Raw genomic sequence first — 21,398 nt, forward strand, 5'->3', positions numbered from 1 at the left:
AATGAAATAATAAATAAAATATTAGAATTTGACTAAACAAATAAAGGGGATTTGCCCTTTCTCTATATTATTTTTCTTATAATTAAATATTAATAACACAACAACATACTTGGCCTATTGTTTATCATATAACATAATTACAAAAGCGAAATATATTTATAATGTTTAAACCAAAATTAATTTTGAAAATAAATTTTCAGTATTGACATTATAAAAAAAAACTATCTACTGAACTTTGAACGCAATACATTAATCTTCGAACCATAATAACAATATGTTTTAAAATCTAAGATTTCGATACATAATAAATATAATGACAATAACAATATGTTTCGAAATCTAAGATTTCGAACCATAATAAACAATCCTATAATTTGTGTTTCTGAGAATCAGTTAACAAAAAATCAATTTTCTGTTTTATTGGCATTTAACTTTCTTTGTTGTTTTAATAATTATTAGCGCAAAGATTTACATCAACCAATTCAATTGACGTAAAAAATTTGAAAGGCCAATTTTAATAGCTGAACTTTAACTCTGTAGCATTAAATTTATATTAAATAAATTTAACTGTATTATTTCTCAAAATAACATTATTTAATGACGAATTAATCCATTACATAAAAGTGAATTATCAATCGGGTCCGCCCTTTAAATGTTGATATCGATTTAATCTAATTGCATAAAAATGCAATATGGCCAATTTAAACCCGATTGATTTTTATCAGCATAAAATTGATTGAAACCCATAGGAAAACGTTACCAATATCACAACCTTTCAGAACCAAAACTGTACTCTGCCATTTAGTCGACAAACAAATGCGTAGCTACGTAAATTGGACGCTTTGTAGTGGTTATTGCTAGGTCCAAACGCAACAGATGTTTAATGGTATCTCGATAGGCAGTGTGCAGGTTCAAGATAAAGATAGCGATCTATAAATATTAACAGTGAGTCTGGTTAATTTTAATTGTAGCAGTTTTGCCGAAGTAAGCAGTTTAACATATAACGTACACAGTCATTTTACTATAGCTCGTTGTTTTGTCCATTTGTATATTGCTTGGATAGTTGAAAGGTTTAAGGATAGGCAAACTATTTTTAGTAAGAGGTTCACACAAAATAAGCAAATGTGTAAACTGACAGGCTTAGACAAAATCGATAATTTTTTTTGTCTCACGGGACTGCAAACTGAAATAGTATGCAAATAGATCCAAAAGTTAGTAAACAAAAACTAAAGGGCAACGCTTATTTAAAAAATTATAAATATGAGATATAAAAAGTTTAAAGATGGCGCATATAAAAAATGCATACACAATTCTGCGTTATATCAAACAATTCTGTAAAATGCGTATTTAAAATGTTTTACCTATAAAAATACAAAAACGAACTCCCTTAAATAAATTTTTAGACCCAACCTGATAACTTAAGCCCAAAACGCGACCAAGTGTATAAAGTATTTCCCCAAATCTATGTGTTAAAATACCCAAACCGTAACGTTTATTCTTTGTCTGTTAAAAGACTGGAATTCGCGAGGTGGTGATAATAGATTTACGATTAAATTCAGCCTTATTCTATAGTGTTAGGACTGCTAACTAATACAAAGTCTGGTGCTAAGTATAAAAAGAGGGTTTTGATCGTAAATTTTACTCACTAAAATATAAGATTAATTTAATAAACTTCGACATTAAATTTAGATGAACGAATCGGGAATAGAAATTTTGCCTGGATTAGATAGCTGTAGAAGATGTATAATAAATCATTTATTAACCTTAAACAGTAGAATACAAGAAAAAAAACTTAATTAGAAAATTAATATTTCCTATTCAACGGAGCCGAAAATCCGACATTTAGATTGGTATTTCAATATCGTATTAAACAGATTAGGGAGAAAATCGGATTAGACTAAAATTTTGCTATTTATCATGACCACCTGACTACCAACGTAGCCTGAAATAATCGCAATTTTTAGGCTGTTGGACAAAGAAGTTTGTTAGTTAGTTCAGCTTATTTTTCAGTGACAGATTTGTTGGTGTTGTCAACAAATTAATCCTTTTTCTGGTCGAGTTTAATTAAATTATTTCTAACGGAGATCACAAGATAAGAAACTACATGCGTCACAAATACTTAAGATTTTAAGTCAAACAGTTTGAGAAAAGGAATCAGACGCGAAATTAGCCAGCGAAATTAATATTTAATGTTGCAAATTGCCCCTTGTATACGAAAGATCGTAGCCTATATAAAAACTTTAACATGTTGCACGAGATTAAATTTCAAAATAATAACAGAGCGAAAGCCGCAAAAACAAATAATCTTTTTTCGCTATCAAAATTGTCTGCTCGCGTACTAAAATCGATTGGCCCGTGTAGTTTCAAGTTATAATAGGATCTAAACACGGTAGTATAAATCTTTACGATACTAATAATGCAGTTTGAAATTTATAAGGCTAACTTTTTTCAATAAACAACTGAAAACAACAAAAATTTAGGCAAGAGGTGCATGCTAGTAGCAGGATTGTTTAAAAAAAATCGCTAGAAAGAAAAAACGCAAAAAATAACAAATTTTTTAAAACAAATTTTATTTTTTTTTAGATTTTGAGTGTTAGTGTACTTATTTCAAAAAGTTAAATCTACAGGCATTGTGGTAATGGCCCACATAGCAAGACACCATTCCAATCACGCGATGGTTCTTATCGCCGACGACCGAAACACTGATAACGCGACTGCGAGAAACGAAATACAGCAACCTGCAAATACCATACAGCAAAACCAGGACTTTATTCAATACGTAACAGATGATAACCAAGTTTTAATAAAGGAATTACATGATACGACTATCGACCATCACGTAAAATCTTTAGAAGGAGTGATTACACTAGAAGAGATCATAGTCTACAGCATGTTGTTAATATTACTGGTATTCTTTCTTGTCCATATGGTGCGTTGCGTAAGGACAACCCTAGACCCTTATAACACGGTGGCAAGGGCGGCCTGGTTTGAGACTTTAAACAAGGCTAGACTTGAAAGTTTTCCCTAATTGGTGATGTAAACAAAAACTGTTTTCTTGAATCTTTAATGAACAGCGAGGACCTAAGTTGGCGAGGTATAAACAGAGGTCAAGTCGCTGGCAAAGCAAAACAATTGTTTTAAAAACAAGACTCTTATTTATCAACATTTTGAAAATGTTAAAATAAAATGTTACAGTATTACTTTTATTTATTGAAAATGTAAAAATAAAGTTTCGCAAACAATTTTTTTTATTAGAAAAACGTGTTGCTATTTAAGTTATTTATGTTTTTTGGTAAAATCAATATAATTATTTATATATTTATACTTATTTAGTTGTTTTTTTCGTTTCTCCCTTCAAATTTAATCAAGTTTCATTTTTGTCCAAGACAATTTTTTCATTGCAACGAATGCTTATGCACGTACACAGAGTTTTCTCTTTTTTAAATTCTGATTTCTTTTATTTTAAGCATTGAAAAAAATTCATGATAAAAAATTATTTATTTAAAACTTCAACTTCTGTATTAACTTGACGATTTTTTCGTATTTAATTTTGTGTTGTTTTGACTTAAATCAGGAAAGGCAACGTTAAAAACTTCGCTATAATGTTTAACGAAATGGACTTCAACACCTTCTTTAATATAATCGGCCAAATCGTTAAAATCTTTTTCGTTTTCTTGAGGAAAAATAAGGCAATTTACCCCAGCTCTTTTGGCCTACAAAAATTTAAAAGAATTAAATAAATTTACATTTTTTTAACAAAAAAAATGAATAAATTGAAAAATAAATTAAAAAATAGCAAATGTACCGCTAAGGTTTTTTCTTTTATGCCCCCCACTGGTAAGACTTTTCCTGTGAGAGACAACTCTCCAGTCATTGCTATATTTTGTCTCACAGGGGTGTCCAGTGCTAATGAAAGGAGGGCAGTGACAAGGGTGCAGCCAGCACTAGGCCCATCTTTGGGAGTGGCACCCTAGACAAAGAAACGACAATATTAAAGTCCAAAATAGAAAAAAATTGTAAAAAAAATAAATTTTACCTCCGGTACATGAAGATGTAAACTTGCTCCTTTAAAAAAATTATTTTTTGACTGAATTTTTTTCAGGAAAGATCGTGCGTACGTCGACGCGATCTTCGCCGATTCTTTCATGACGTCACCTAAATTCCCGGTCAGTTCGATCGTGACGTCATCGCCAAGATCTTTGGTGTCACGTGACCCGCGCTCGCAGCATTCAATAAAAAGGGTGGAACCGCCTAAATAAAAAACCATTCAAAAAATATTTTTTTAATAAAATGTTTTTTTTTGCTTACCCATTGCAGTCCATGCCAATCCCATAACCACACCCGCGGGCGTGACGTCATACATTCGATCCGACGTAAACAGGGGCTTTCCCACGTAGTCGTTTAGATTGGTCGGGTTTATGTCGACTTTGGAGATTTTATTTTCGTCGTCGCTCACTATTTTAAATGCTGCTTTGCGATGGATCTTAATTTAATAAGGTGCAAAAAATTATAAAATTTAATTTAAAATAGTAAAGTCCAAGTTCTTTCAGCAAAATGCGATGGTTAAGGCAATGATATTTGTTATTGAAAAATTAATTTTTTTTTACATACATATCTAACGTCAATGTGGAAAAGATAATTTCACAACCTAAACATAGGTTAACAATAGTTATCCCGGCCCAGTCTCAAGTTGTCTTTGGCAGTTTGAGATATTATAGAATATAATTGCTCAATAATTAACCTGCTGATTAATGGGCGTCTTGGCAAAAATTCACACAATTTATAGCGCCTTACTCAAGGGCACTACAGCCTAAGAGCAGAGGGCATCGAACCCAGGACCTTTAATTGGAGACCGAAGAGGGTGATAAAGGATAATTTTGTTAAAAAAAAAATCCCATGATTGATAAATTAAATTAACAAAAAAATACAAATTTACTTTCTCAATATGTTGTAGTAGGCTTCTCACACCACTTTCCCTGCAGTAATTTTTGATTAAAATTTCCAATGCTTCTTCATCAATGTAAGCCTTATCCTCCGTTACTCCACTTTGTTCTTGTGTTAATGGAATCAAATATTTCTACAACAGAAAAATCAATAATAAAATCAAATGTAGATTTTAATGAGGGTATAGAAAAAAAAATAAAGAGGATATAGAAAAAAGTTTTTTGGGTAAGCACTACAACAGAGTAATAAGTTGCAATTTGCAGCAAAATTTGTGCAATTTTACATTTCAAAATGACTTGCAAAATACGTAACACCAATAATTGAATTAATATATTAAGTATCTTCAATAAAATTAAATAAGATAGTTGCTTACAATAAAAGTTAAAAATTTTTAAAGATTTTTGCTTATAAGAAAAATGAAAACAGTAATGCTTCTTTTTTCGATACCTATATTTACTAGTTAACTCACTCTAGCTATTTGCACTTTTTCTTGTGAAACGTAACCTGACACTTGAATCATTTCCATTCTGTCTCTGAGAGGATCTGGAATTGTATCCGTTACATTTGCTGTACATATGAATAATACCTAAATAAACATACAGTTTAAGAAACAATACATCTAAAGACATTTACAAAAAAATAATTTACAAAATTTAAACCAAAGCTCTGTTAAAATAAAGAACAAATTTAAAAAATATTAAAAAAAAAAGTTTTTTTTTTAGAAATGTTTATATAAATAATGCAATATAATTAAACATTTAAAACACATTTACATAATTTACAATTTGTTGAAAGGTGCATTAACATTCATATTGATACAATAATGTAAAGTCTAAATTTAAAACAAAGATAAGTAACAATTACCTTTGAAAGATCAACATTCACGTCCAAATAATGATCAAGAAAATTATGATTTTGTTCAGGATCAAGTAACTCCAGTAAAGCGGAAGATGGATCACCCTGATAACCCTTTCCTATTTTATCAACCTAAATTAAACAAAATCTTATATATAAAATTTTTTATAAAAAAAAATATATAAAAATGCCATAAAGTATTGTTTTCAATACTTGAATTCATCACATGAGGTTTCGAGTTTGATTCCAACTGTGTTCCAAGTAGAAAATTATTTTACAAAAACCTATTAATTAATGGACAAAAAACCAATATAATTTAACTTCTATACCTCATCAATTAATACCAGTGGATTTTCAGCCTTGGTTTTTTTAAGACATTGAATCATTTTTCCAGGCATTGCGCCCACATAAGTTCTTCTGTGACCTTTTATTTCTGCTACATCACTCATCCCCCCAACACTAAACCTAAAATACTAAAAAAAAGTTTATTATTTTTTAGTTACGTATTTATCCACGATGTGAAAAGGCCAACTTTATAGCCTTATTTTAGAGGACCTTACATAACCTTGACATAGTTTTTATTAGAAGTTTTGCCTATTAATAATATTAAACTGACAATTGATTTTATGCTTGGCAAAAGTTGGAACTGATTGGTAAAGAAATTTAATAATTTATTTTGAAAACAGTAAATACTTCTCTGCCGAGTGCTCTAGCAATTGATTTTGCAATACTTGTCTTCCCTACACCAGGAGGTCCATAAAAACATAAGATTTTACCATGTGTGCTTGACCTCAACATACTGACCGCTATAAACTCTAAAATTCGAGTTTTTATATCTTCCATTCCATAATGATCTTCTTCTAAAATCTAGAATATACAATTTTTTATGCGTCAATTAAAAAATTAAAATATGTTTTTTTTTTCAAATAAATATTTAAAAATTTAAATACTCTTATAGAGCCTAGGAAAAAAGACAACCAAAAAAAATAAAAATATAAATGTTTTTTAAACAATCACTATATAATTGTTCTTTCTTTATTAAAAAATATATAACTTAAAATCAACCTTTTTGGCTTCCTTTAGGTTTAAGGTGTCTTGACTAAACTTTCCCCATGGCAATGAAGTTAACCAATCCAAGTAATTTCTAGTCACACTAAAAAAAAAATTGATCATATTATTAAAAAAAAACAAAAAACATAGTGATAAAATACATAACTTAAACTGACTTAAATTCTGAGGAATGGTTATCTAAAAATCCAAGTTTGGAGAGTTCCTCGTTAATAACTGTTTCTACATGCTCTGGAACTTTCAAATCCTTTAAACGAGCTCGAAACTTTTCCTCAATTGCATCTTTATCATCTTTCTCAAGTCCTAAAAATAAAATTAAAAAAAATTAAAAATAAAAATTTTGGAAAAAACCAATGTAAAAGATAAATGTGCCTTAATTATTACACAAAAATAAAAAACATCGAAAAATTTTGCACTTTTCTACCTAATTCCTTTTTAATAATTTTAAGTTGTTCTTGAAGCATGTATTTTCGATGAGTTGTTTTAATTTTATCCTCCACTTCTCTTCCCAATCGTTGCTGGAGTTTACTTAACTCATATTCTTTTTTCAACAAAGAGAGTGATTTGTAAAGGCGTTCTCGAATCTAAAAAAAATAATTTATTAAAAATTGTTTTAGAAAATTACATATTAAAAAAAAAACAACATTTAAATAGCTAAATAATTTAAAAAATTTGTTCTAAATAGCTGAATATTTATAAAAAAAAATTTGTTTTGACAAAATTAAAAGCTTTTTGCTATTTAAAAATACTAACATCCATTTCTTCAAGAATATCTTGTAGTTCTTGTGTTTCTCCACTGCTTAATGCTGCTCCCATATCACTTAAATAAACTGGGTTGTCCATTACACGCTGGCCAGCCTGATACAAAAAAATAATCAAGTTTTGCAACTTAGCAAACTTATATTGGAACCAGACTTTTCTTATACAAAAATACTTGAAAAAGAATAGTAAATCATAAAGCGCATAATTTAATAAATAACATATTTTTTACTATTCAATAAACACACTATTTTGTTTTATTTGTATTTTTTGTGTGGATATGTAAAAGATAAAAAAAACAGAAAAAAAATTTAGAAATTGTATAAAAATAAAACCTGTATTATTTGAGCCACAGATTCGCGATAAAGTGGATTTAAGGCAATAATATCTCTGATCGTTTTAATAACTTCAGCTGTCAGTGCTTTAATCTAAAAAATATGTGTATGTTAAAAAAAATTGTTAAATTTAAAATAAGATTTTAAAAGAAATACAAAAACTTGATAAAAAATTTAACTATTGTACATAAAAGTTTTACAAAAAATAAAATTTTACATCTTCATCTGTTGTGAAAACTGGATTAGGAATATTTTCAACTCTTCCCATCAGAACTCCAACATAATCTTCTTCTACATTCTCTCCTTCTACCTTCTCCTTTTTCTCACTCTCTTCTATTTTTTCTTTCATTTCACTCTCTTCTTGCGCTCCCTTTTCTTCCTTGTTCTCTTCCGGTTTTGGATTGGTAGGATCATCTTCAATTTGTAAAGCTTCACACAATTTTATTCTAAAAAATAAAGTTAAAAAAAATAACATTTTGTAAGTGCCAACATTAATCCTAGAAAATATTATAATCCCGACATAGTTATAAGTTGTTTTCTTATTCAAGAGAACTTTCAAATGAAAGGTGTGTAGATTAAACCCAAAACCACAGTTTTTTTGTATATATTTTTATCTTTGATGTAGGAAGGTCAAATGCGCAACCTAAACATAGAGTAACAACAGCGCGACCTAAACATAGAGTAACAACACCCTGACCCAGTCTTGAGTTGCCTGTGGCAGTTTGGAATATTATAGATTATAATTGCCTAATAAATGAGCTGCTGATTAAGTGCTGGCCCAGCATAAGTTTATACTGTTTATAGCGCCTAACTTAAGTTACCAATAGAGATAATTGTATAAGTCTAATAACGATTTTAAAACAAACCTTCTGTGCCCCATCACAATCATTCTTATTCGTTCACCCATATCATGAAGTTCATGAATTTGTGCAAACGTTCCAACATTATATAAATCTTTATCTATATTTTCGATAACGTCCAATTCGTTATCGTCATCTTTTTTAACAAATATTCCTACATACGGTAAAGACATTTTTACTTTTCGGCGAAGCACTTCAATTAATTTGGGATCTTTAATCTAAAAGTATTGGTAAAATATAAGTAAAAATAAAATAAATAAATAAAATATTATTAAACAAAATTGACAATAGAATATTTAAAGTACAAAACGAAAGCAAATATTAAAATTAATATTGTTTTTATTACCTCTAGCATTTTAATAAACTTGGGATAAACAGGATTTTTGTTGACAGCAATAATAGGGACGTAGGGAAACTCATCAGGTATGGTGAGTGGTGTAAGAGAAGTGTTCAAAGGGGTGTACACTGCAGCATTACCTCCATTTTTTGCAACTTCTAAGAATCAAAAATTATAATTTTAAACAAAGGTACATGTATATAAAAGTTTCTTTAAAAAAGTAATTATTATGTGAATTAATAAGATGGTTTACATATTTAACAGCTAGGAACTTAAATTTAGAGTATTTTATTCTTGGAACACTTTATCATAACAAAAAAAATAAATTAATTCTTTTCTTAATAATCATTATGGCAGTCACATTAATTTGTTTATTACTTTTTTTTTAAATAAACTTTTTACCGTTTAAATCGTCTTGGTTGAGAATCGAACTTGGATCATTTTCATCTTCAAAATCATCCCCGTCATCATTTTGATCTCCTCCATCATTATTTGACATCGAGGAAGGATCATTGCTCATATTCCGTGATAATCTATATTTCCAATCAGAGTTCTGACTTAAAATTGAGCCTGTATATCTTTTCATCAACGAAAAATTTCGTCTTTGTTCATATTTTGAGAATAAATTTAATTTTCGTACAGTTAAGGGCTGATTTGTGTTTGATACTCTTAAAATTGCAGATATTGATGACCGATGTCGTAAAAAAGTTCTAGATTGAATCAAAGTATTTTGACAAACTTTATTTAATAAGAATGGTGGAGCCATAGCTCTGTTATTTTCCTATTTTTTTCTTCACAGGCTTTTAGTGTTATCTACCAGTGTTTTTCTAAAACAAAATAATAAATAAATTTAATCAAAAAGTCTAATAAAAATTTCCTAAAATGCCGGTAGATAAATAACAAAAATCACAATAGGTAAAAATAAAGCACATGATCAAAAAAAATTGTAAATAAGAATTTAAAAAACAAATCTTAACAATTTAATTTAATAAAGAAATATATAAAACATGCATATAGAAAAATATGCATAAACATCACTTAAAAAATAAAAGGGTCGTTAAATAGTAGCTTGAAGTAAAACTGGCAGTAGAGTATGTCGATTTTTAGGCAAAGTTTCGAAGTATAACTTCTGCAAACCGCTGTAGCGCTCTTCAACTTTAATAACATCCCGGTAAGTCCAATCCCTCCAATTTCCATTAAATTTCTCAAGAAGATCTCTAACTTCTTCTGAAGTTTTTAAACAGTTTATAGAATTAATTTGACACAAATCAGGGTTACTTATATCTTCAAATATAACCACACTACGAATTGCAAACCAACCTCCGTATTTGGGGTGTAAGCAAACGCCAAATAGTTTTTTATTTTGCACAGAATTTAAGTCCTTAATATCACTTTGTTGATAAAAATATGCAGCACCTGATATATGTGCTGCAGTTTGCATAAGAATTTTTGGTTTTCGATTTCTGTCTAATTCATAATCAAACATTACATTGTATTTGGTATCAGGTAATGTTTCCAAAGTTTTGTGCATTATATTGGATATACATTGGTCAACAGGATCTTTTGGCAACTCTGAGTTCAGAGTGTAATTTTCTTTGATAAATGGTAGTAAGGATTTCTCAAAAAAAGACGGAATCGTTAAAATAACCGCACAAATTGTTTCAGCTGGGTAATTTAACTGAAACCCTCTGGAAACTGCTTTGTTATACCACTCAATCTTAAATAAATAAACTTCCATGCCTTTTGATTGAAGTTTATCTCGTAGAAAATTTAGAATATCGTTATTTTCCATTTTTAAGTTGGTTTGTATATATTTTTAAGCTGTGCAGACTTTATAAATTTTTAATAACATGAACAAACAACCTCATTAATATCAGCTTGTTGTTTGTTTTTATTTTAATAAGCTTTTCTTGCGAAATTATATAAAAAAACAGCATGGTCATTCATAACAAAACGCACGTTGTCGTATTATCGAACAACAAATGTAACTGACATGTGAATATACCATAACTTTATTTTTGTCCCCTTTTTCAAATTTCCAAGAAATTTTTTTTTCCCGATTTTTGATTAGAATTAAAACGTATCTCACTAAACTGATGTCTTTTAATAAGTACTAATCACTGTTTTTAGTTAAAAAAAAAAGTTTTTGAAACGATTCAGAGGTTAGGTAACAACAACACATCCACAACATTTGTTTTAGTTTTTAATTTAAAGATATTTTCGCACATTCAGTCAAGGTACAATGAAGTATAAGAAAAAGTACATAAATATAGAGTTTCTTAGTTAAGATCGATAACAAAAAAACATCCAATATCGGAGGCTTAAAAACTCTTTTTACAACAACTTAAAACACCATCCAATTAGCCAGATACAGAAAGAAAGTTTGAATTTCGAGTATTGTTTATTAAATAAACTGTATGGAACCATTAAAATTGAACAAAAATTATATTAAACTGTGCACACGGTTGAACAAAACTTTAAATAAGCGAGTTTTAGGAAATTTAGTTGAGTTTTCCTTCCGCTTCAAGTCGGACTCTTAAACTCTCTGGCATGGTTGGTGGAGGTGGTCGGGGAAGTCGGAAATAAACCTTCACAGAGTCGTAGATAAACCATTGGAGGGCAGTAAGGGTACCGATCATGACAATACGAGCTCCAAGTCCCTTCCATACTCCTGAAAAAAAAGAAATGTTATTAAAATTGCAAAGCAATTAGATTAAATTTCAAAGAAATAAGACACAATTTATATAACCAATAAAAAATGAATATATATAATTTAGAGCAGCATTTCAAATTTAATATTGGCTTAGCCATGGCATTAGGTAACAAAACACTCCAATGAACTATTTTTAATTAGATTTTTGCACAAGAAAATAATGAAATCCAAAGCTTATACAATTACCTTTAGGTCCAAGAGTCCTAAGTGCATCCATAGCCGTGCTTCCCTTGTTTTTATTCAACAGGGAGACGACAGAGTCAGCTGGATGAGATACAATAGCGCAGAACACACCAGCTATATAACCAGCTGCGAAAGTGACAACAAGTTGTTCGGCTTTGCTACATTCCGATCGTGGTTTTGGTACAACAAATTTGTAGATGGCTTCAACTGTGCGTTCAAAGCAGGCAAACTTCATCATAGTGTATGGGATTTGTCTGCCCCACAAAGGTGTAAGTCCCTTGTAAAATCTGAAAAGTTATAGATTTTTTAAAAATTTTGTAAAATATATTCATATTTTTTTAACACACAGAGAGCCCAAAAAAGTTTTTTTTACCCTCTTAAGCCTTCTTCTGCTCGGATTTTGGGGAAACATTCTCTCAGAGTGGTGGCATAACCTGCTTGGGTTTGCATTCTTACTTTACAGGCTTCCATAGGACACAATGCAATATCAGCAAAGAATTCAGCAGAAGCACTGGCAGCTAGGTAAAGAGAAGTTCTCCACAAGAAAGTATTTTCCTTCATTAATATAAATAAATTAATGTCTGTGCCATATATTTTAAGTGGATTATTGGTTTGGTCTGCCTAATAATTTTACAACAGAACAGTACAAAAAGAACCAAGCTTTTTTTTATAAACCCAAAATATTTTTTAATTAACTTTTAAACATTTTTACCTCTCCAAGAAGATTGCTGTAAAGATTCTTAAACACTTCATAAAATCCGAATTTGCAGAGACCTTGCATGGAGTAACCAATTAAGGTTGGTGCCCAACCTAAACCGAGACCTCTAATTCCATTTTCTTTTATGGTAACTCTAAAACCGTTGACAATGTTTCTGTATTTATCCGGTTCGACCTAATAACACAAAAAAAAGTTAAATAACATTTATATATAATAATATTACACCAACCCATGTTTTAGTTTATTAAAAAGTGTACTAGAAATAAATTGTAATGGTAATATATTTTAATAGATATAATGGTAACAAAAAAATGACAATTGTACAATTATAAAACAAACCTGGATTCGGCATTTAACGAGATCGAGGGGTACCATAGCAGTATGGGTTAGTCCACAACTTAAAATACCACCGAATCCACAGTAAGCAAAGTATGTTGCTGATCCGAATTCACAACTGTCACCCTCTAAAAAATTATTAACAAAAATAGTTAATATTTTTAATGTATGAAAACGATTAACATAAAATACTGTAGATATACTTTAAGAATGGGACACTAACAGTATTTTGTCCAATTACAAGTATGAATACACAAGATAAAAAAACATATTTGAACTTGAAAAAAATAGATAGCAAGTATTAAATACATTTCCAAATATAGCATAAGTATTCTTACAAATGACAGTGAACAAATAGAACTATATGTATAATTTAGTAATGAAATTAAAAAATAAATGAAAATAATTACCATTTACAGAGGCGGCTCCTATTCTTCTTACAGTTTGATTATTTGAGGTTGCATTTTTTGCGCATTCTACCCGAAATACGGGCCTTTTGAATGGGTCGACTTTTAGTGATTCAAAAACCATTTTATTAAATTACCTAATTATTAAAAAAGAATAAACCAAAGCTTCTACTAAAAAAACAAAAACAAGTTTTTAAAAACTGCCAAAATTATACGAAAAATAACAAAATTTTTTTAAATTATTTATCAAATGACATAACTTATCTGGAATTCTGCCTTTTAAATTTCTTAGTTTTTTTATATTACAAGAAACTAAGTATATTTATTCCTACAGGAGATACGATTTACATTATATATATAAACGCTAAATGACCTTCCATTATCCTTTACAATCAAACAAACGTCGTTTACATGTACAAAAGCGTTCAACGTTCATTTAAAAAACTCGAAAATCGTCATCAGCTTTCATCAGGGTCGCATAGTAAAGGATTTAAGTAGGTGGCGCAACGTGACCTTAAATTGCGCAAGAATCGTGGGAAACACCGGCTAGCGTTTCTTTGATTGGTTCACAGCCCGGAAGTCGTATATCATTGACTGTTATATATAAATATCCGAAATATTGACTCACCAATGGTCTGTTTTATTGTGAATAATAAAATAGTGTTTTTATTAAGACATCACACCTTACACGTTCATTTAACTTATTAGACCATGTACAAAGCACTAACCTAAAAAGTAAGTAGGTATAAACAAGTTACTAGTTAGATAGATACCAAAACTCATCATTTTAAAATTGTATTTTAAAGGCCCTTTTGTTGCTAACTGACTCTGGCCTTAATATATTATAAAAACTGTTGACACATTAAATAAATTTTAGTTTTTTTAATTGGACATAAAATGATGTAAATCTGCAATACGTTTTTAAATTGGTACTACAGAAACTCAAGTCAAGTTTATAAGTATAAGAAAAGCGTGTATTAAATGAGGCAAAACAAAACATTGAATATAAAAAGATTACACAAAAAAATAAAAAAATATTAAGTTAATAGCTAAAAAGATATTTAAAATGTTATAAAAGGGTTACGTGAAACATTTTTTTATTCAGATTTACTTATAAGAGCAATTAACAAAAAAATCCAAGTAACCAAGGAAAAATAAGTTGCTAAAACCCTGGAAAAGGTGTTTACACAATCTACAATGCAGCGTATGTGGACTTCAACAGCTACTTACCTAAAAACAGCAAAACAATATGTATATTTAAACGTTTCAAAATAATTAAACACATTTTAAACAACCAAAACAACTTACTTTGTTTGAAGCACCAAGGTATATTAGGTATTACATATTCAGGAACATAGCAGCACTCCATAACGTTGACACAATCATGATAATTGAAATTACCACAATCTTCTCTTGAACCCGGAGCTGTTTCAGTAGAACAAAAAGGATCGGGGGCTAAAAGAGTTAAAAATTGTTTTTATGTATTTTGTAGCTTAGATGTAAGAAGACTGACTTAAGGGCCTAGAGTTAGTACTGATATTGTTTTTAAAAACTGTGCTGTTACATAGAAAAATTTAACGCAAGGTCTAAAAAGGCAAAACTACTTAAGCCTAAAAATGTATTTTACACACAAAAGTACACAAGCTTTAAATTTGAATGCTCAAAACAATTAAAACCTGGCGTGTCTGGTGGTGGATCCGTCGGTGCCTCCGTTGGAGGAGTAACTGTGCGTGTAATTACTACATCTGTTAAGACAAATAATATTTGTAATTATAAATAGGCTACTGCCTTACAAAAATTTTGAACAATGCGCATACCCAACAAAACATAATACTTACTTAATTTTTTGAAGCATACAGGTGGTAATTTTTTTCCCAATGACCGCTCCAAATAACTCATCTTTACTCGCTCGTAACAACAGTCGTGAGCGTTCTCGCAAGTCGCTTGTGATACAATGTTGTTGTAATTCACTAAAAAGTAAATTTAATAAACGTCCAAAATACTAAATAAATATAAATTATTAGTTACTATATTCTACTTACAACCACGAGAAATAGGAAAACAGCCGATTCTATTATCATTAGAAACAGCAGAACAACGCTCTTCTTCAGTTATAAACGATTCTAATAAAGATAAACCAGCACTTATTTTTAAAATATACCAGTTTCAGTAAATGGAATTAAAATGCCATAACCGTATTATACGAAAAGAAGTATGTTATAAAACAAACGTTTTTTGTAGTAGCACCATGGCGCGGATGCTCCATGCGTTTCCGCATTAGTTGAACTGTCATAACAACATCTTTGGTCAGCAAGGCAGTCGTCTTTGCTTATACCTAAAATAAAAATGGGTAATTACAACCCTATATGAAATTATTTATTAAAAGACAAAAATTCTATAAACGACTTACCTGGCTTCCCGCAATCCCTTCTTTCCGCTGGGGCAACTGTGTGACATTGGCCTGTAAAATTAAAAAAAAACTAATTATATGAAGCCTAGGCTAGGTTTTAAACAACAAAACTCCTTTAGTAGAACCAAAAAAAATTTTTTACTTGTGTGATATTTAAAAAATTTTTAACACACCATAAGAGGCTTTTCTAAAGCAAGCTGCTATAGATATATTCTGCCAGATCGGGTCGTAGCAACAATCCAGGGACTCACAGCGAGATTTACCACCGCTAGATAACGCCACAGAGTTGGAAAGACAAAAAAATCTTTGGTCAGCATTGATTCCATGGCACGATGAAAACACGTTTAAAGAAAGTGTTTTTACAACTAAAAAGAAAAGTTAACAGGTTGTCACAACACGTAAATAGGCTTAACTAAAATATTTAAATTTATACGGTTTGTCTAAGTTAAATATTTTAATAAATAAAATTTCACTTACTTCCTGATGAACCGGCTGCTGAGTTGTCTTCCAGACCTCCAAAAATTCCCGGAGCATCTGTGACTGCTGGTTTTATTGCCGAGTCCTCTTTAAAAATTTAAAATATTATTTTAAATTATAATAAACCAAAAACAAATAAAAAAAAATTAACAAAAATAGTTTTAACAAACATGTAAACATCTTTTAATTGTAATTGTTACCAAATATCCTAAATTCTGATTTATACTAACTATATGATAAATACATACCACCGGGTAGTATAGTGGGGTACGGAAATGCTGTAGCACCGTGAGGTTTCCATACAAAATCAGGACGAAATTTACTAGGACCAGTAGGCTGAAAAAAAAGACAAAAAATTTATTTATTTTTTCCAATGTGTCTATTTTGTAATAGTAGGCCTAAGCTAATTACCAAAATTGTGGGTCTCATATCAAATGCAACTCCGTTTTTATAAAACGTGTTAAAGAAACTAGCTTGGTTAACACCCCGTCTTCCAAAACTGGTGAATTGGTTTGGTATCGTTCTGCTAGTAATCCCTAAAAACATTTTTTATTAAAATAGGTAAACTATTTCTTGAATGGAAGACAATTTTAACATTTCAAGTAGTCACAGACTGTTTTTTTTTTCGAATTACAGTTCGATTAAAATTAAACCACCCTTTAAAAAAAATTAAATTCACAATTTCCAAAACACAAAAACGCCCTTTTAATCCCTTAATTTAAATATGTTGTGCCTATTTTTCTAATTGTTTAACGCTTTATAATAATGTGGTTGTTTTGAAATACGACCTTAAGCCTACATTATTTATTCCGAATGATCACGATTTTTTAAAATTGTTACAAAAATTTGTTTTTAAAATTTTGATGATTGACAACCAATTTTATTGATTATGTTTTGACTAAGTTAATTCCGTCAATCAATACTATAAAAGTATATTGAGAAACGCACTTTTAACAACTGATTTTATCACCAACCTAGTTTGACATACCACATAAACAGTAAAAAAATTAACATTATAGCCATAATAAACAAAATCTTATTTATCTATCAAGTCCTTATATTTATTTATTAAGTTCTTATATGAATTTTAGCCTTATATATCACTTACACGGAATACCATCTGGATAAAAATCAGCAAGTACTGGTAATTCACCGTCGAAAATATTGTCAATAATATATTGTACGTCCAAGATGTGTGTAGATATTGCAATTCCTGTTAAACACAAAAAAAGGTTTAAATGAACTTGCATTTAAACTATTACTAATATAAATTTCATATAATTCTATAACGGCCAGCCTACCTATAGATCCTAGCAAGTTGTCGAAACATTCAATTTGAGAATATTTATTTTCACGGAGACAACATCCAGCATTCATGCATTCCAAAGATGAAGGTTTTATTCGATCAGCCAATGCTCTACATGGTTTTCTTATTGGTTCGTGATGCGAAGCACAAACGTAATCTGAGCAAAAAGGTTGAGTTTTTCATTAATTAGCTAATGTAAATCTTTTGTTCAGGATAAGTGGAAAATAAAATTAAAAGTTTGTTGTTAAATTTTGAGCTAGGGCAATAATACATCATCGTCCCTTTATAGCTTATGCTAGTAATGAGGTAGTCAGTGAATATAGTTTTTACTTAAGTTACCTTGTCACTAATAACATATTAATCGTTAGTAAGTTAAACTTACCCATTGCTTTAACTCCAAACAAGTCCATGAAACTTTTATCTGGGTTAAGACCAGATATTTTCTGCCCCAAAGCAAGTGATAAGATTGTACCAGGAGTTATTTTGCCAGGATGTCTATTTTGTGTATCAACCAAATAAGCAAACATCGCTTCGTTTTTAGGGTATTGAATCTCTAACGCTAAACACAAAAAAAGTTAAATGCCAATAGTGTTGCTTACATAGAAATATAGTCAAAACATTTTTATTAAAATTAAAATTAAAAAACTACAGTACACAGTTTGTATATAGTTTTATGCTTGTGTATTTTTAGCAGGGGTTTATATAACATTTCTTAAACCAATTTGGCACTTGCGTTGATTTTTAGAGCTTGCAGCTAACAGACTCCATCGAATTGCCATCTTTTTGTCGCCTGACATCATTGCTTTAAACGCTTCTTTTGAGTATACGTTTTCTAAACAAAAAAAAAAAATATTAATACAATACCTATCTATATTTAATGTTAATTTGTTTGGATTTAATTTAAAAAGTGTCGATTTTACTTATATTGTTTTATTTTTATAAAATAATTTTAATTTGAAGACCTTAGTCTTGAAGCGTAACTTACCAGCCTTGAACATTTGATCTACAACAAACCCCATGATCCCTTTTCGAGTAATCCCCATTTCTGACGTCATGGCCGTAAGCACGAAGTTGGACATTGGGTTTAAGTTTTGATTTCCTAAAAAGAAAAAAGGGTTAATGGTTAATTAAATAAAAGTAAAAAGTATGTATATTTTGGCGCCAAAAAACTCACGTGACATTCTGGCTACGATGTGTTTAACTGCAATATCTTTTTTATCAGTCATCATTAATTGCATTACACCAGGATCAACGTCTAAAAAACAAAGTTTAATATAACTTTCAACGAAAGACTAACTTTTATTATAAGGTTTTTATAGTCTAGGTTTTTTAGAAGTAAAATGTTGCTGCAACGTACTGTACATATCTGCAAGTCTCTCATAAATGATGTTTTTCATGTCCCCGCCAGATGCATAATAAGACAACATTGGACTGAGTTCCAAACCTTAACAATAAAATATTACTTAATAGGTGTGCCTAAATAATTATAAACTAAACGGATAAAAATATTATCAAAAAAGTCCAAAATAATTAAAAACACAGAATGTGGTTCCCAATATTTTTGAGTATTTTAATTTTAAAATAGCACCTAAATTTCCAGAAAGCATTTTTTTTAATGTAGCAAAACAAAACTCATTGCAATTTACAGTTCATGTAAAAGTCTTACCTCCATTTTGTGCTAACTCCAAATACTCAGATGCATCAAGTTTTCCATCTCGTAATGCGTACAACAACTGTCCATCAGGCAAAGCTGTAAATAAAACCAACTTTTATTTAATGCTGTTTACTACACGCTATGCCACTGCACAAAAGCATTCGTTGCGCATTAATTAAAATACTGATTATTTAACGTTAAGGGCAATTTTCTCTTGAATTAACCTACTACATGTACTACAAGTCTAAAAACCGCACAAAGGCTTAACAAAGGCGGGCAAGTTTACAAAGCAAAAATGAAAAATTTTTGCAACGTTTCATACCATCTGCAAGAAGACTGGTAATAATATGCTGCGGAACGCCGTCCTTTTTCATTTGAACAATCGCAAACAAACTCATTCCATTTTTAAGGAAAGGTTTCGTTGTGAATGTTATTGGAACTGGTGGTGGTGTTGTTGTGGGTTGTTTTGTAGATGTAGTTGTTGTAACTAAAATTTCGGCCATTGCTGTAAATATTAAACAATAAAAAAATAGTATAAGCGGCTTTGTAATAATATTACTAAATAAAAATTATTTAAGTAGCATCAATTATTTGTTCTTTAATATGACAAGGCCTTAGCCCATATATAACATTATAATAAAATGCTCGTCATAAATTTAATACGCTTTATGTGAAAAAATTTAAAAAAAATTAGGTCTAAAATTTTTAGATCTAAATGAAAAAAAAGGTTGTTACCTTTGTAACACCAAGAAACACCATCTAATCTATCATCCCAGCAACAATTCCTAAAAATAAAAAAATAAAAATATATATTTTTTTTTTAACTTAAAAACAAATTATCTTACTCTCTATGGCATTCTGATTGCACTATTCCAGGATACCCACATTCTTCTTTTAAATTTATGTCGACCTGGCATAAGGGATCAACATCATATGCAGATGAAACCAATCGAGTAATTGCCAAAAATATAAGGCAACGCATTTTTAACTTAATCCAAAACATGGCTAAATATTTTATTTTTTAATTTTTAAATTGTCTTTGTTTTCTTAAGGAAAAAGTAATCGGTATTAAAAAGGCGAATATTAAAATTATTTTACTTTTTACAAAAAAATATTTCAAAAAATTTTGTGTTTTCTTATCGCAAAAAAAATAAGCGCAATAAACATTAAAAGTTTAGGGTTGCAACATTTAATTTTTTAATTTAATTCTGGGTAAATTCGTGGCATTTATATAGCCCTAAACCCAGCCCAAAATCGCCACGTCTTTCGGCACACGTTATTAAAAAAAAAAAAAAACCAACCAATCAAAATCAAGCAAAAAATTATTTCGTCATTTTTAAAAATCGGAAACTAGATAAGGAAATCGAATAAAAATCTTGAATTACCGGTTAAATCCGCCAAAAAATAGGGCGTATTAAATCATTACCGGCATAGGGTAGAACTATATACAAATAAGTTTTGCCCATAAGAAAGTACATCACCCAAATTTTTAGTTTAATCTTTAATCTCGTTTAGCGGCATTGTGTATATTGTAAAAAAACGCTACGGCGCCTTAATAAACCACACCCTTTACATTATCAGTTAGTGGAAAAATCTAGGTTAAATTCCTTGATATAATATATACAAAATAGGTTTTACGGTTAATAAAATAACGCCTAAAAAGACCGAATATTTATTTTATATATTAAGGCTAAAATGTAGAACCCTTTTTTCCGATGATATGTTTAGTTTAATTAAAAATTAAGATTTTTTACATTGGCTGCGTTGTATTTTTATACAAAAACGATATAAAATTTTAACTTTAATCTTAACTTAATTAAAAACTTATGATTGACATAATATTTTGTATTTATAATTAAAAAAAAAAAATCTAATATTTTTCTTTAAATTTCTTTAGCCTATTTTTAAATTATATTTGTTAATTTTTCTTAATTTAAAATTTTAAAAAATTAAAATTTTTACCTAAATTATAAGATTTATATTTGTAAATTATCTATAAATCAATTAAAAAATCGCAAAAAAATATCTGCGCAAAA

General features: G+C 29.6%; 4 protein-coding genes across 4 annotated transcripts; all 4 read right to left on the reverse strand.

The window, feature by feature from the left end:
• Positions 1–3,195: 3,195 nt before the first annotated feature.
• On the reverse strand, positions 3,196–9,980 carry LOC145753302 (lon protease homolog, mitochondrial-like). The gene is made up of 18 exons (XM_082569711.1): positions 9,561–9,980; positions 9,168–9,316; positions 8,828–9,039; positions 8,179–8,407; positions 7,962–8,054; positions 7,621–7,725; positions 7,292–7,451; positions 7,026–7,170; positions 6,865–6,952; positions 6,493–6,666; positions 6,129–6,272; positions 5,809–5,931; positions 5,414–5,530; positions 4,937–5,077; positions 4,309–4,483; positions 4,037–4,251; positions 3,806–3,970; positions 3,196–3,713 (listed from the first exon to the last, which is right to left on the reverse strand). Exons 1-18 carry the CDS (start codon positions 9,922–9,924, stop codon positions 3,522–3,524), a joined length of 2,991 nt encoding a protein of 996 aa, XP_082425837.1. The 5' UTR covers positions 9,925–9,980; the 3' UTR covers positions 3,196–3,521.
• A 6-nt stretch (positions 9,981–9,986) lies between these two features.
• On the reverse strand, positions 9,987–11,258 carry LOC145753304 (cyanocobalamin reductase / alkylcobalamin dealkylase-like). Its single transcript, XM_082569713.1, has one exon. It carries the CDS (start codon positions 10,948–10,950, stop codon positions 10,216–10,218), a length of 735 nt encoding a protein of 244 aa, XP_082425839.1. The 5' UTR covers positions 10,951–11,258; the 3' UTR covers positions 9,987–10,215.
• Positions 11,259–11,333: 75 nt separating this feature from the next.
• On the reverse strand, positions 11,334–13,682 carry LOC145753303 (solute carrier family 25 member 3-like). Its single transcript, XM_082569712.1, has 6 exons — positions 13,519–13,682; positions 13,112–13,236; positions 12,767–12,946; positions 12,428–12,609; positions 12,058–12,341; positions 11,334–11,829 (listed from the first exon to the last, which is right to left on the reverse strand). The coding sequence occupies exons 1-6, from the start codon at positions 13,637–13,639 to the stop codon at positions 11,660–11,662; spliced, it is 1,062 nt and encodes a 353-aa protein (XP_082425838.1). The 5' UTR covers positions 13,640–13,682; the 3' UTR covers positions 11,334–11,659.
• Positions 13,683–14,737: 1,055 nt separating this feature from the next.
• On the reverse strand, positions 14,738–20,344 carry LOC145753356 (uncharacterized). Its single transcript, XM_082569767.1, has 22 exons — positions 20,208–20,344; positions 20,098–20,147; positions 19,685–19,867; positions 19,369–19,458; positions 19,066–19,149; positions 18,883–18,963; positions 18,694–18,807; positions 18,427–18,540; positions 18,091–18,267; positions 17,704–17,865; positions 17,511–17,615; positions 16,814–16,938; positions 16,651–16,738; positions 16,403–16,489; positions 16,099–16,290; positions 15,926–15,976; positions 15,746–15,850; positions 15,558–15,638; positions 15,354–15,485; positions 15,192–15,260; positions 14,824–14,970; positions 14,738–14,745 (listed from the first exon to the last, which is right to left on the reverse strand). Exons 1-22 carry the CDS (start codon positions 20,342–20,344, stop codon positions 14,738–14,740), a joined length of 2,382 nt encoding a protein of 793 aa, XP_082425893.1.
• Between the last annotated feature and the right edge of the window lie 1,054 nt (positions 20,345–21,398).

The sequence above is a fragment of the Corella eumyota genome, chromosome 5 (assembly GCF_963082875.1).
Source record: "Corella eumyota chromosome 5, kaCorEumy4.1, whole genome shotgun sequence".
Classification (NCBI taxonomy): Eukaryota; Metazoa; Chordata; class Ascidiacea; order Phlebobranchia; family Corellidae; genus Corella; species Corella eumyota.